Here is a 16,429-nt window from a genome sequence, read left to right on the forward strand (position 1 = left end):
AAACGTTTTTTTAATGTACATTGGGAAACCCTAAATATAAATACAATATTTTTACATGACATAGATTTTTGTTTATCTTATTTTACTTTTTTTTTTTTATGAAGACACCTCTTCTCTCACATGCTGCCCAGATTTTTATGCTGCATTTAGCTTGTTTGGAAGGCATTTATTGCCTAAAATAGACTTTAAAAAGGGTCAATTTGACCCGCAACATGACAGGTGTTATAGATGTTTTTACCACGAAAACATCCAGACAAGGGTGATCATTGTGGTGACAGTGCCCAAACGTTAATGTAAGTAAAAACTAATTTTGCTTACTGAATTAAAAATTAGGTTTTACAAAGTAATGATGACTAAATTAACTTTATTTTTGTGTTTACATAACTAACTAAATAATACTACATGAGAGGGCAAAAAACATATCTTTACTAAAGCCTATATGACAAGCACACTGACTGATGGGTCTCTCTCTCTCACTCTCTCTCTCTCTCTCTCTCTCTCTCTCTCTATCTCACTCTCTCTGTCTTTCTGTCTTTCTCTCTCCTCTCCCTCTCTCTCCTCTCCCTCTCCTCTCTCTCTCTCCTCTCTCCTCTCTCTCTCTCTCTCTCTCTCCTCTCTCTTTCCCCTTCTCTCTCATCCTCCCTCTCTCTCTCTCTCTCTCTCTCTGTATATTTAAGCCCCTCTTAAACAGTATTATATTTTGAGTATTTATTACACAATTATTTTTCTAATTCTTTTTAGTTCTTGCCTCTTATAAGTACAACAAACTCAACCTAATATAAAAACAAATAAAAACTGAACTGAAACTAAGCTTAAATAAAACATACTAACTAAGCCTACAACCAAGAATTAAACTTAATGCAACTAAACTTAAATTGAATACATTGTCAAAACCAAATAATGATTGAAACAAACTGAAATTTCTTTGTGACAAACTAAGGAAGATTATGCAGAGAGGTGATTTGCACACGTGACAATCCAAGCCCCATTTGCACACTGTTCTTTCATCAACACACAGATGATCTGATGACCTTCATTCAAGAAATATACAAGTCCAAGGTTCAATTGTAATGTTTCAACTATACCCCAAATGTTAATTTACTGTTACTTGATGTCCTGTGTTCATAGGCCAGTGTAAGCTCATCTGTCAGAGAATAAAGTAAAAGCCTTATGCCTTTTTAAAATCACGTATTCAATAACACTCCGCAGGTTATACACTAATTTTTCACATTATCTAAAATCAACACTAAAATTAATACTATGAAGACCAGATTCCTCACACTTCCGGTATAATCCTGGTTGCAAATGTTTAACTTGACAAGCTGTCTCCACAGGTTTAGTGACCGTAGACATCTGCAGCTGCAGAGACAAGAACTCTTCACGAAGCACAAGAGAACATCCCCTCGGGCCATATCTGTGGCACTAAATAATGTTGCCGCTTAAAGCTTCACTCGGTGGACGATAGTCCGCGCTACAATATTCCCACAGTCCTAATTTAGACAAACTATATGTAACATATTTATTTGAATTAGGACGACATGCCTTCACACGTCCACAGAAAATAACAAAACACGCACACAACCCCAGGTGATTTGATCTGACAGAGGCTGGTATTTTAATTATGTTAATGCTAATGCTCCCTCTAGTGTTCAGTGTGTAGCACAGCCCTGCGCCACACCTGTTTTAATGTACTTCCCTTACTGGTAGCATATAGATCACCAGAATAAAATGTTCTGGGGGAAAGTGTAAATACTAAAAAGAACAGAAAAACAGAAATAAACTGCAATGAATTTCCTGAAATAATCTTCCTTATTTTTGTTGCACTACGTATTCTATGAAACGCATTGTTGGACAAACTGAAGGCTAAACTTTTCCTCTGCAAAGCTGCCAAAATGACACTTTTGAAGAGCTGAGAAAATATATGCCTCATTACTAACAGACATAACGACTGACTTGCACTGCCGACACAATGAAACCAAATTGTGCATCTTCTCAAAGAGTGAAATGAATCACCATGTGAGACGATACCGAATACAGTTAACTTGGTAAAGGCGTAGAGAATAACGCAATTGTTGTGAGCATGTTCATTTGAAAAGACACCCTCATCACCTGGACCAAACAACGGGCTTTCAGTTTTCACTATGTCGCATCTTTTCCTTGTTACATTTTTGATTTGTAAAGATAAAACAGTTTCATGTTTGAACAGTCCTCTGTAGCTGGAAGTCCACCAAAAGTTGAACAATAGTATAAATGCCACGTCAAGTTTTTTGGTCCATTTGCATGTCATTAATACCAACATTTGTACACACCAACAGACTGTTCATACTCATGCTGGATTAGAGTTATTTTTTATTTGACTATGATACAGTGTTACAAGTCACCATGGCCCTGACCCCTCTCAATAAAGATGCAGTGGACTGGTCGGAGCTGAAGCAGGATCGATAACCTCTGGCTTTGTCCCATACATCATGTACAATCTTAATGTTGTAGAAGTAAGACAAGATGAGGTTTTTAGATGATCATGGATCAGACTAAAACTTATATTGATGCCATATGCAACCTAGAAAAGCAAACACATGATCACTGACGAGAAATAAAATTCCTCAACAGTTTTAATAAAGCTTGTATCATTTTTGCACAGCATAGATTCAATTTGAGCGACAGCAGGGATATTTTTGTCAAAAAACAATATTACATACGGCAAAGATAAGCAAAGAGACAGGAGGTACTACTTTGTCCACAGTGGGCACAAAAGTCTATGCCAACCAAAAGTTCCTACAGGATCTTTACAACTAAATTCCTAAATTACAACTGTATTTGGAGAATTTGGTAGCTTTGTGCAATATTGGTTACATTATTTGATGTTGCACTTCTTTTTTGTTTGTTTTAATTGCTATTTATCTTTGGTTGTCCATTTTTTAAATATATTTTATGGATGCATTTAATTTTGCCTTATGTGGCTCCACAAGACCCAAAACAAGATGATTTGATACTCAACCAGAACATGGAGTGTTCCAGGTTTATTCACAAAGCTGTTTTGAGTCCTCGCCAGGTCTTGTGCTACTATCTTTATAAAACCTGATGACCAAAGTGATGGATTCATGAAGGGTTCTTGGATGGGAGACATCAGTCGTCAGTAGACTCCTAAGTCACGTCAGACAGGGTTGCAAAGCAGCCAAGGTGGCCCTCAGAAGCCAATTCAGTCTGCTCATTTCCTAACACTGCACAGACACCATCACTGCTCCTCTGGCAGAGATATGAGATGTGATTTCCTTGATGCACAAAACACACTCCAGGGACTGAGGAGGTGTTGGGTATAGTTGGCTTTGCCTCAGTGATGGATTTTCCTCCAGCTCCAAATCAGCCAAGATGGAGGCGCTCATCTGCAGCTATGATGCACTTAGAGACTGAATCAAATCTACTTCCCCAATGTGGCTATTTAAAGAGAGCAATTAATGTAAAAGAAAAAGACTTGCAAGTGCCAACTTCTGATTGTGGCCTCTCATAACCAGCAGGCTGATTGATAACTTCCTCTCTCCTGTCTGACTGATTTAAGAGTTCTGGCCTCGCCTACAACGTCAGATCCCGTATTTCACTCAGACTTCCATGGTTCCTCGTGAAAAGGCGGCCTATTGACAAAACCCACGATGACAAGTTATTGATTTTGTACGCAACCATTTTGGCCCCTCCTCCTGGCCCCTGAAAGGATAATATATTGACAGAATGGACCTGAGGCAGTGGATTTTCTTGCCTTGCTTTGGCGGACTCATAGTGCAGCATTAGTTTGAGATAGTAGGATGAGTACTATGGATAGGGTGACAGTTTGCAACAGCTGCTTAGGACTCCTGGGTTTGTTACTACTGCAGGGGGTGCTACATGTAGAGGCAAGGAGCATATTTAACCCTGGTGAGTATGCGGAAATGTCACTTTATTATGCCTTTATACAATGAAAATGCTGCATGCAACTATTGTACCCTTTATATTCCCACTGTGGGCTTAATGGTTCACTTTTCAGAAAGAACAGAAAAATGCTACTTACAATACTTTGTGATACTTACTATTCTTAGAGCTGCATTTCATTTGCTTTTTCATGTTCAGGTAACAATGTTTTTAATCCAAAAGAAGACACAGATCCACAGAGCAAGATTCTAGCACTGTTACTACACAAGGGATTAGTTCCGGTTGAAAAAGACAACCCGCTAGGTGAGAGAAAATAAAAAGATAATTAAACTATGATTAAAAAAAAAGACAGTTAATTTCTTGCTTCTTTGGTTTTGACTGTTTTTTCTTTCTGCAGGTCTTGAGCTGGCCAATAAATTAGCCGAATTAGAAGAGGTAAGGATATCTACAGATTGTCCTTGAAGCAAATTTGAAATTGCAAGCTAATCAGAACTCACTGGAGGGCTTTTAAATGGTGCATGTGCTTTTATATTTGGCACCCAATTCTTTCAATTTCTGAAAAAAAGGGTGGTTAACAAAGTGCTCTGAAGAAAACTTGTTAGACTGCCTCCTGTGATGATGTTACTGACTATACTATGACGCTTATCTCCTGCTGTGTTTCACCCTCTGTGTGATTGTATAGCTGAGGGGCACTGAGAGAGGACCTGGAGCTGGAGAGGGAGATCACAGCTAATCTAGCAGAAGGCAAATCCATAAACAGGAAGAGAGGAGAACGTGAGTAAAATTGAATACAATTTGAACAATAGTTTTTTTTTAAAATAACTATTTCAGTGTTAAGATTCTGCAGTTAGGATGTCATTTCCAAAAGTGAATTTTTCCTCCTTTGCCAGCAGCTTGTTTCTGGAAGTACTGCGTCTGACAGAGGACGAGCACCACTGTGAAATCTTGCTGCAAAGCCCAACATAGCCTTAAGATTCAGTAATATAATGACATTGTATTTATCACAGCAATATATATATAGATGTATCATAATCTAATTTATCAATAAACCTTTTATGTCCACTGCACTGGAGACAGATTTCAGTGCTTTGGATGTACATCTTCAATCTGTAAATACTCAGCTGCTTACTGGAAATACTTGATGTTCCAGCATGACTAAGTGTACTTGATGGCAAGGACACATTTCGTTCTATTATCTGCAGGGATTTTATTTGACTTCTGCTTGTGCTTTTGTCGCTCTCTTGTGGCAGCATTGTGCATAACATGGTTTTTTTTTGTACCACTGCTTTCAAACATTGTATTTGCCACCGCTTTTAGAAACACATTGCTGTACATTTTAGAAAAGAAATAAATTATGATGTGAATATGTACATTGAGTTTTCTGTTTATTTCTTGTGTCTGAGCAATTACAAGGTTTTAAAAAGAGGATGTTTGTTTCTTCTCTTGTCAATAAAATGACAACATTAAATGACGAGTTCATTTGCAAAAACAGATAACACTTTAAAAAATAACAGAGAAAAAAACGTTTCAAAAAACGCATTTTTTCTATTACTGGCTTCAGGTATTGTCAGTCAATTGAAATTGGGTGGCTTTGACTAAGTCGAAATTACATCACTATTATTATTAAAAATCTGTATTAAAAAGAAATATGTTTTTTGAAAATGTATAAAAACTGAGTTATCTGTTTTTACAAATGAACTCTTCAAATATTCAGTGTAAAACAATATTCAAAATCATCATACTGACTTTTGTTCCCCTTTAACTTAAAAAAAAAACAATTATTGTCAACAGTGAAACAAGTGTCAGAGTGCAGGAATGTGACATGAGTTGCAGGTCTGTGATGACAGGTGAATTACTGTACACTGGAGTGGCTCTGTTAGAAGTGAGTGACTGAGCTGAATCACAGACTTTGTCTAAATAATGTGCAAGCTGTTGTAAAAAGATAGGAATCACCCAGAGGATGACTAACACAAGAGTTTATACAGTCTGCACTTCAGACTGCACTCACAACAGCAGAATAGAAAGTGTTGAGCGATTTGCTTTTAGCTGGTGACGTTCAGGATTATCATTGTTTTTTCATTTGGAAATAACTTGACACACATGACTGGAACACGTAAACAAGCTTTCATTCTGTGGTACATCATATGCATAAAGAGCTACAGTATTATGAAAACACGTGTCTATAAAAGAAGTAAAATATTTGATCCCAAGTTTTTTACATGTTCAGATTTTGGTGAAATGGACTTTTACTTATAAAGCACTTTTCTGTTCTTTCTGACCACTCAAAGCGCATTTATACTACTCTTTTTTTTTTTTTTTCTTGTCTGCATATATATTTCTGGTTTGTGTCATGTTTGTCACAAACTGTCAAATATTCATGCAATTTATTCTTGCAGCAAAAGAAAAGAAAGAAAACCTTTTTCTTCTGTGCTTGTGACTGTATGCATGCAACCATCACCATCCCTCTTAGAACTCTGGCCTATCTTTTATTGGCAGCTAATATCATGTTCTGTAAAAGAGGGCGTGCACACCTAGGTGGGCCAAAAAAAATAAAAAAAAAATAAGAGAAAGTGAAAGAAAGATTACATAAGGATCATTTATACTACTCTTGTATTCACCCATTCACGATACATTCACACACTGATGGTAGAGACTGCTGATTTATTTGCTATTTTACCTTTTTATCTCAATTAAATTAGAATGGAATAAAACAAAAACTACCACATACTCTTCAGAAGTGATAGATTCCATTTTACTTTATAAAGACTGTTATTCATTCTGTATTTCTAAACCTATCTGTGTTGACTTTGTAGCTGATAAAGAAACACTCTACATGTAAATCTTGTAATCCCCCTTGACAAGTTTAAGGCCAGTGTAAGTCAGTGTAATTGAGAGATGGAAACACCTTGCTTGGTCTGTATTTTGTCTTCTCTATGTTTGTGGTGTTTTATTTGTATATAAATCTCCAAACGGTGTGCTGGTCTTGAAAAAAATCCTCAATTGAGAACAGTGACTGACAATTGTTGTCTGACATTATTTATTTATTTAATTTATTTATTAGGATCCCCAATAGCTTCCACATTGTGGTTGCTGGTCTTTCCGGGGTTCCACACAACAAAACAAAAACAAGAAAAAACCTTATTTGGACTGGGGTGCTGTGGCTCAGTGGTAGAGTGGGTCTTCTCTCACTAAGAGGGTTGGTGGTTCAATCCCAGCTCAAGCAGTCACATGCCGAATTGTCCTTGGACGAGAAACTGAACCTGAAATTTCTCCCAGTGACATAGTCAGCGATGTGTAGAGGTGTATGAATGTGATTCAGTTAGTACTGATAGTCCCAACATGCAACAGAAACCACCTCTATTATTAGTGTATGAATGTGTTGTATATGAGTGAATGTGACAAGTAGTGTAAAATCCATTTACCATTTCCTTTTTTGTCTTACAAAGACAAATACAGAACAATAATTAGCTATGTGCCACTTTGACTACATCTATTCTGCTTCTTGTCTCCAAATCCCTATTACACTACAATTTATCCCTTCTGAGAAATTGCTCCAAAGTTTATGAATCAAGCAATTCAAGTCAGACAACAATTGTCAGTAAGCTTAGTTCTCAATTGAGGATTTTTTTCAAGACCACTTGGAGATTTATATACAAATAAAACACCACAAACATAGAGAAGACAAAATACTGACCAAGCAAGGTGTTTGGATTCCTCAATTACACTGACTTACATTGGCCTTAAACTTGTCAAGGGGGATTACAAGATTTACATGTAGAGTGTTTCCTTATCAGCTACAAAGTCAACACAGATACCCAAAGGCTGCTTCGCACAACAGCATCAGAAGCCCTGACTGACTGACTGACTGACTGACTGACTGACTGACTGACTGACTGACTGACTGACTGACTGACTAATTGACTGACTGACTGACTGACTGACTGACTGACTGACTGACTGACTGACTGACTGACTGACTGACTAATTGACTGACTGACTGACTGACTGACTGACTGACTGACTGACGCAATACAGAGGAGAGTTTTATCTGTTTCAGTGCAGTCCACAGCATGCAGCTCGTCCTCTGTGGGGTGAGACCATCCTGACTAGATAAGTCCACAGGAAATGACCCAGCACCCCTCTTGTCACTCATATACAAGTAAGCAGTAACACACTGCATTGAGTCAAGTTAAGTTTTTCCCGGTGTTTAACAGGCTGATCAGTTCTGACAGGCACGAAGACAAGAAAGAAAATCCCTTACATTTAAGCATTTAAAGCAAAACTAAAGAAACAAACATAGTAAAAGACAACTGGTAATGTTTTCTGTTGAGCTGAAGGATTAGAAGTTTCTTTATTATCTTCTGACAAAAATGTGGTTGTGATAGGCTGTTTTCGAGTCCTAAATTGAAGTTCTATAGATTTGTGGTTCTCATAGAAAAGTCACAAGGCTAACATGGAGGTTGATGCACTATTACTATGACTATGACTATGACTATGACTCTTACTATTACTATTACTATTACTATTACTATTACTATTGGTATTACTTTTACTATTATGCACTATTGAATTAATCCAGAAACATCATATATTGTTTTTAAAGTACAGACTGAGACTGCACAGTGGCCAATTTTCTACTTTGATAGTTTTAGTACATGTTGTTCATAAGTCTGATGTACCACTGCTTTCAGTTTTGAATGAAGAATCTTTGTATTTGTAATTGTCATGCTGAGGTTTTAGTACTCGTCTTAACCCTCCTGTTATGTTCGTTTCTCTGGAACAGCAATAATGTTCCTGGGTCAATTTGACCCGGGGCATATTCAATTATCCAAAAGTGGCAGAACCCCAAAAAATCCCAATGCACATTTTTTTTAATCTAATTTTTAACTCCATTACTAACCATTAAAATCAAGATTTGGTCCATTTGTGTTCTTTATTTCTCAGATTATGGTTCAATGAGGATAACTCACTCGTTTTTCATTAAAATTCCTGTTAAAACTTTTTTTAATGTACACTGGAAAGCCCTAAATATAAATACAATAGTTTAACATGACATAGATTTTTGTTTATTTTAAATTACATTTTGATTGTTTTGATTTTTATGAAGTGATGTTGATAAATTAACACGACACCTCTTCTGTCACATGCTGCCCAGATTTTTATGCTGCATTTAGCTGGTTTGGAAGACATATATTACCTAAAATAGACTTTAAAAAGGGTCAATTTGACCCGCAACAAAACAGGAGGGTTAAGTAAAGAGAGGATACTTCCTCATCCACTGGTGATGTGATGGATGAGTTCTGGGCTGTCTTTCTTGAGCAAAGAACAGGAAGACCTTAAAAAGTGGGTGTCAAACTCTTCATACAGCCATATAGAGAAGAGCGCTGCAGCATGATCATAGCATCATTCAGATAATCATGGATTCTTACTTCCGAGGTCAGTTTACATTTAACTTATTTTGATGTTTATCCCAACTCAGGTTTTAAGACTTTTTAAAACACAATTTCCGAGATAGAGAAAATGTGTGAATGTTTTTAAGGTTCAATGTAATAAAAACAAGTCTTTATTATTATATGAACTTTTAAATTTGAACTTAAAGCTACTATAAGATATTTTTGGATGGTGATGCCTCTTAATGAGCAACAAAAGCAAACTAGCCCATTAGCTATAGTGCTGATAGTTCTCAGTTATAGTATTTAATACTTGCAAAATCTGCTGCAGGGTAGCCAGTCGTAGCCCATATGTTTTTTTTTTTTTCTTTGTCCATCAGAAATAATTTGCTACAAATGTACAGGACAAAATCAGCCAATTTACCAGATGTAGTGCTTTGTCCACAGGGGGCACTAGTTGCTTGATACAATCTACAAAAGAAAACATTAACATAAGGATGAACAGTAAAAAGATCAGTGCAATTCATTGCTAATTGAGCTGATATCAAATTTAATTGTGTGCGCTGATAGTAGAAATGATTAAAAGAGCTTTGTATCATGGCAACAAAATAGCACCGCATGCCAACATCAATTCAACCACACACTAATACATCAATAAAACAAATGGAGAGAAGTGCATGGCTTAAGTTTTTTATGATCAGCATAAAATTGCAAGCGGAATCATACTGCACTTTAAAAATGATTTTAAGTACATGGCAGCTCCTGAGAGAATTTTTAATCGGGTTATGAAACAGACTAAAATGAATACTTGCCTCTTCCTGACTCTTTAGAGCGAACCAGACCATCAGCAGCTGGACTGATTATTTCTGTTTTAAAAATCTATTTTAAATGCACCAGGTTTATATGCAGATGTGTAGCTCTTGTATCAGTACCATCTGTTAATGCTACCCTGCCATATACCTGAACAGTAGTTGAGCTCAGCCTATATTAGTGTTGGTTGTTGTGAGATACAGGCGGACCCACTGACCAACTCATAGAGATATGAACTATCCCCGACTGCTGGTCACTTATCGTTTTTAAAATGAGGAGTCTTTTCAATCAAACCAGCACTCCACAAGGTGTATGACTTCATAGTATACCACTGTTTTCTTTGAATGCAAGATTACAATCTAATGGAGGAGAAAAGCATTAAAAAAGTGTTGTCGCTACACTCAAAGTCATAATTTGTTGGGTGAACGTAATGCAATTATGGAAAGAATTTCCACCTAATTAAAATGCTTTCATTTAGCGAGACACAATTTTGTTGAACCAACTAATTGTAAATATGTTGAGTGAACATAAAGTATTGACATTACCATTACTTATTTGCAATGTTTGGGTCCAACTTAATTTTGAATGGTACAATAACACTAATTAATCATGCTGACTGAACAAAACTAAAGTAAGTTCAATCCATCCATTATCTTGACCACTTATCCCGTTCGGGGTTGTGGGGAGCTGACTTCGGGCGGAAGGCAGACAACTATTCACACACACACACACACACACACACACACACACACACACACACACACACACACACACACACACACACACACACACACACACACACACACACACACACACACACACACACACACACAACTACGGGCAATTTAGAGAGACCAATTAACCCGGTGAGCGTGTTTTTGGACTGTGCGAGGAAGCCAGAGTACCAAGAGAGAACACACGTAAAGCCAGAGTACTAGGAGAGAACACACACATGCACAAGGAGAACATGCAAACTCCACCCAGAAAGGAACCTGACTCGGACCCGGAACCTTCTAACTTTGAGGCAACAGCACTACCGACTGCACCACTGTGCAGCCCAGCCCGTATGTTCAATGATCAGAAATGATTTGAACTGTGAGACAAACCTTTTTATCATGTGAAAATAAACTGTTGATAAAACAGACAACCATGTTGCTTTTTTGAGTGTAGGAGCCTCACTAAGTATCCTGTATGCTTTACGCACTGAAGCGGTTTCGTGTTACCTCGAGCAGCAACTTCTGGGTAAAATATTGAAGCACAATAGAATACCTCTCTCTGCATTTTATACTGGTGTATTAGTCAGTTCATAGGGCACAGCTGACGTTTGAAATGACAAACAACTGATTAAATAAGAAAAACAGTGATTTAAATTTTCATATCAAAGATTAATGCTGAGTGACATGTTCTACTACCAAAACAGGTTTATATTTTTCACGCATGTCAGTAAAAAGATAGGGGCTACTGCTTTGTTCAAAAGGGGCACCGGAAGCTAGTCAAACTGAAAGTTTCTCACACGAGCTTTAAGTATTAGAGCAGAGCCGGCCCTAATCATTTTGATGCCCTAGGCACGATTTTAACTGGTGCCCCTTGTATTGCAGTCAGGTCCAACACCAGTCAAAATATTCATAAACTCAAGTTAGCATAAAGAATAATATTTAACATATATTTTTATTTATTTTAAGATAAAGCTTTTATTTAAAATAACTCTGAACAAACAACAATAAACTGTCAATAAAAATAATACTTATCCTGGATAAATAAAAATGGAATAGAGACTTTTTGATGTCTTATTTTTTAACGCTGTTACCACGAAAATGCTATTAGATTAAATTATAGGCAATAAAGTGATATATAAACACATTTTCTTTTTTTTCTTCATATTGTTATACTCTTAAACTTTTCATCCTTATTGTGCCCCCTTGGGACGGGCGTCGCCCCTAGCATTTGCCTTTACTGCCTATGCCTAGGCCGGCCCTGTATTAGCACATACTGTTCAATGCTGTTGTGTAATGTGTTGTAATGATGTTTGGGGTTGATGTTGGGGCAGCGTTTCTGTGTAGGTCAGTTGATAAACATGCTTTCAGGGAAAAGAAAGTGAAGAAATGAAAGTAACAGAAAAGCACTTATTTCTGCTCTCTTGAACTCTCTAGGTACCTTGGGGCTGATTCTTGTCCTCTTCAATGTGCCTCAGTTCACCTGCACCATGAACTGCCCAAAAAAGTGCATTTGCAAAGCTGAGGTCTTTTGTAGCTATGGCATCATAGACGTACCCAGGGAACTTCCTCTCAACACAACCAAACTTCAGATGACGCTAACCAATATAAGGGTCCTGAGTGAGCACAGCTTTGATTTCCTGAGCCTGCTGTCCCGTTTCAGTCTGGATAAAAGCCCCTTACACACCATCAATCCTCAGGCTTTTCATGCCGTTCCAAAGCTCAGGTCTATCAGAATGTCAAGCACTGATCTCTCCACCCTTCCTGCTCGAGTTTTCAGCCGACTGACTGAACTGGAGCAGCTGATTCTAGATGACAACAAGCTGGAAACCATAGCTCCGGATATGTTTGAAGGACTCATTAGGTTGCGGGACCTGAGCCTGAGCAAAAACAAACTGAAAAATCTTGCTCCTGATATTTTTGATGGACTGACCAACCTCTGTTTTCTAAACCTCGGCAGGAACTCAATAAAGAAGCTCCCACCTACCATATTTCACAGTTTGACTAAACTTGAGACACTAATTCTCTATTACAACTATTTGGAGGTGCTTGAACCAGGGATCTTTGACAGGCTTGTTGTCCTTGCAGATCTCAGATTACAGCAAAACCAGATCAGCAGCCTTCCTCCTCAGGTGTTCTGGCCTCTTAGGAACTTGAAGTTCCTCTACCTGTCCAACAACCAACTCCAGACTATCCCAGAAAAGAGCTTCTACTTCAAGCCCAGGCTGCTGAAGCTTACACTGAGTAGGAACCCGCTTATTTCTCTACCACACCAGCTAATGGGCCACATGCCTTACATGCTAGAGTTTAATTTTTATGAAACCAACCTGACTTCTGTTCCTGCAAACCTGTTTGCTAACATGTCCGGACTCTGGGGTCTTTACTTTGGGAAGAATAACCAGCTGAAAGAGCTGCCTTCAGACCTCTTTTGCTGCCTCCCACAGCTTCAAAATCTCACTTTACAATCAAACAACCTCCATCATCTTCACCCTCAGATCTTCTCAAGACTAACCTCGCTGAAAGTACTGCGTCTTAATCACAACAAGCTGCAGAACCTGCCAGAAGACATTTTTCATGGCCTTGGAAAGCTTTTGATAATTGATTTGAAGGAAAACGAGCTCCAGACTCTCCCAGGAGATATTTTCTTGTGGAATAAAGTTTTGAAGGAGGTTCTTTTGAGTAACAACACCTGGAATTGTACCTGTGATATCAGAGGCCTTGCAAAATGGATAAGGAAGAATGAGCATGTGGTTCCAGACAGAAATAACACTCAGTGTAGTAGTCCTATAGACCAGGTTGACAACACCCTGGACTCTCTGCAGGATGAGGCATTCTTCTATTGTGATGCTACAACAGCCACTTATTTTACAACATCTCTGCAAACTCAACTTACCATCACCATTGCCTGTACCACCACCACTGCTAATACCAAAACCATTGCTAGTACCACCACCACTGCTAGTACTACCCCCATTGCTACTACCACCACCACTGCTAGTACTACCCCCATTGCTACTACCACCACCACTGCTAGTACTACCCCCATTGCTAGTACCACCACCACTGCTAGTACTACCCCCATTGCTACTACCACCACCACTGCTAGTACTACCCCCATTGCTACTACCACCACCACTGCTAGTACCACCCCCATTGCTACTACCACCACCACTGCTACTACCACCATTGCTAGTACCACCACCACTGCTAGTACTACCCCCAGTGCCAGTACTACCCCCACTGCCAGTAGTACCCCCACTGCCAGTACTACCCCCACTGCTAGTACCACCACCTCCACCCTGTCTTATACATTGTTGTTCCTTGCCATGGCAGAGACTCCTGTCCCTGATGACATATCCCCTCCATTCTATGACACCATGGTGGTTGAGAACCGGCCCAACTTTGTTCACCATAACTTTCACAATGGCTGGGTATACGTATGGTCACTTCCCTCGAATACAGTTACGGCAGGGTTCTTTATGTTTTCTCACATCTGTCTCGTGGCTGCAGGCGTGTTTCTAATTCTCGCTTCCTTGTACAGCATGCACCGCCTCGATAAGATCATGGACGAACTGAAGGCTGAGTGTGCAGAAACTTGGGGGTAAAAAAAGAACAAGCTATCAGACCGGTTGCATGAGACCATGATAAACTGTCCGCTTCCGGTGTGGCAGTTTGTAAAAGATAACTCTTGTGTGCTGTATGTTTTTTCCTATTGTTTTGTGGAGTTGACTATTCAAGTGTTAAAGTAGGACAGTGGGACTTGGAGTATGAAAAAAAAAAATGCAGAAAAAATTTGAAGCTGGGGTATTGGAGGTAACAAAAATGAAAAATGTCACTGATTTAATATAGAACTATGACTTTGATTACTGAGGCAGGCTAACAACATTTTTACTTATTATTTGTTAAATGTATACACTTTATGCTTTTGTTTATCTTATATAATAGAAAATCAAACTTCTTTGTAATTTTAAGTTTGACTGTAAATTTCACTTTTTAGAGTTTCATAGCCGACAATGAATAACTTGATAAGATCAAATATTCAGCAAATACATGATACAAAAAGGTTATTTAGCCATAGATTCACGCTGACAGGAACAATTAAATAAAACTGCTTTCTTTATTATGTGTGTGTTGAGGTTGCATGTGTCCAGTGTTCACCAATTCTGTACTGGGGATGGGGTTTCCTCATAAATGTTCTACATTACCTTGATCAAGAGTTTCATAATAATTAACACGAGTTAAAACTGAATCTATGATTAAGCATGCAATAAAAACCCACACTTAATAATATCTAAAACACACACTAGATAATAAAGAAAAAACCCTGCACTTAGCAATAAAACATGTTGAGGATTAAGTGCAATAACAAACTGCTTAAAAGGTAGCTCACCTGACACTGTGACATATGCTTAATTTTATACATACTAGTATATAAGGCCCAATCTCAATGTCCACCCTCAAGCACTCACTGACTTTGAGGCGCGTTCCCGCCAAGTCCTTGAGGGCTTTGGGCTGTCCCACTGTCAAATCATCAAGTGTGTGAGGGATCTCTCACTGACTTTTTATGCTCTTTATGCCTCCTTTCCGTAAGTGGGCAGTTTTGCAGACTTAGCATAAGGGATTTACCCAGAGTTCATAGCATTGTGACGTGACACACAGGATTCCCAGTGGAAGCCCGTGAGCATGGAAAGGTAAACGAACACTGTAACATGAAATAAAAAAAGTGCAACAGTAAAAAAAGAAGCATGAAAGGTGCAATGAAACTTACAGGTAAAAAAGTTCGCCTGTGAGTATAAATATGGAAAACAGCCTTAATCTATTTATCTTCACACATATGTGTATACAGTATAATTTATATAAAATAGTTATATAGCCTATTAATATATTTTAAATTGTGTGGTTAAGCAGTCTGTACGGTGAGAGTCTGGATCACATGACAATCAGCCGTCTCTTAAGGTCCTTGAATTTGAGGAAAATAAAAATTGTGCAATAAAAATTCCTAATATTGCTAAGGTGAGCTTCATGACGTCATGTAGGTCACGTGCAGGGTCTCAAAGTGCTGTCCCATTCCAGTTCATCGGTTTTGAGCCCTCACAGCCTCCTGCCCTAAATCACTTTACAACTGACGTCAATTAACTCAAGAAGGGCTCAGGGCTCAGGGCTTAGGAGGACAGTGAGACTGGGCCTAGGTGTGCATTAGTTTTCCAGATTTTTAAGGGGTTTGTCACCAGCCACCACATTTTATTTGTCTCCCTCTGGTGGTAAAATGTTCCAACTGCAGTGAGAGACCACACAACTCAAACCACTGCTGACAGTAACTTCATGAAATCTACAATAACTCACTGAATAAATCATATCATGACCAAATAACTCTCTGACTTTCTCTCCTCTTACTATGTTTGGTTTGTTTGTGTTCATGATTTGATTTTCTGAGGCTGAGACATTAAACTTTCATAATGACGGAATTCCTGCCTCACCCATCAGCAATTCTGTTTTTTTTTTCTGTTTTTTTTAAGCTAACATCTGTTGTCATTTATTGATCGGAACAAGGCCACACCTTAAGTTGTCGTGAACACAAACAATAGCAAAAAAATCTGCCAACAGAACAAGTGAAAT

The 16,429-nt window shown here is 38.3% G+C and overlaps 1 protein-coding gene across 1 annotated transcript; it reads left to right on the forward strand.

The window, feature by feature from the left end:
- The first annotated feature begins 9,317 nt into the window (after nucleotides 1–9,317).
- LOC117806814 (platelet glycoprotein V) lies at nucleotides 9,318–14,520 on the forward strand. The gene is made up of 3 exons (XM_034675880.1): nucleotides 9,318–9,336; nucleotides 12,251–13,846; nucleotides 14,147–14,520. Exons 1-3 carry the CDS (start codon nucleotides 9,318–9,320, stop codon nucleotides 14,416–14,418), a joined length of 1,887 nt encoding a protein of 628 aa, XP_034531771.1. The 3' UTR covers nucleotides 14,419–14,520.
- The last annotated feature ends 1,909 nt before the right edge of the window (nucleotides 14,521–16,429 follow it).

This window comes from Notolabrus celidotus, chromosome 2 (assembly GCF_009762535.1).
Source record: "Notolabrus celidotus isolate fNotCel1 chromosome 2, fNotCel1.pri, whole genome shotgun sequence".
NCBI classification, from domain to species: domain Eukaryota; kingdom Metazoa; phylum Chordata; class Actinopteri; order Labriformes; family Labridae; genus Notolabrus; species Notolabrus celidotus.

Bases quoted from the DNA above. Each gene is read 5' to 3' on its own strand.
- LOC117806814 (XM_034675880.1), top strand. The intron at 13,847-14,146 runs GTACTACCCCCA...TTGCCATGGCAG, and splicing joins TACTACCACCACCACTGCTA to AGACTCCTGTCCCTGATGAC.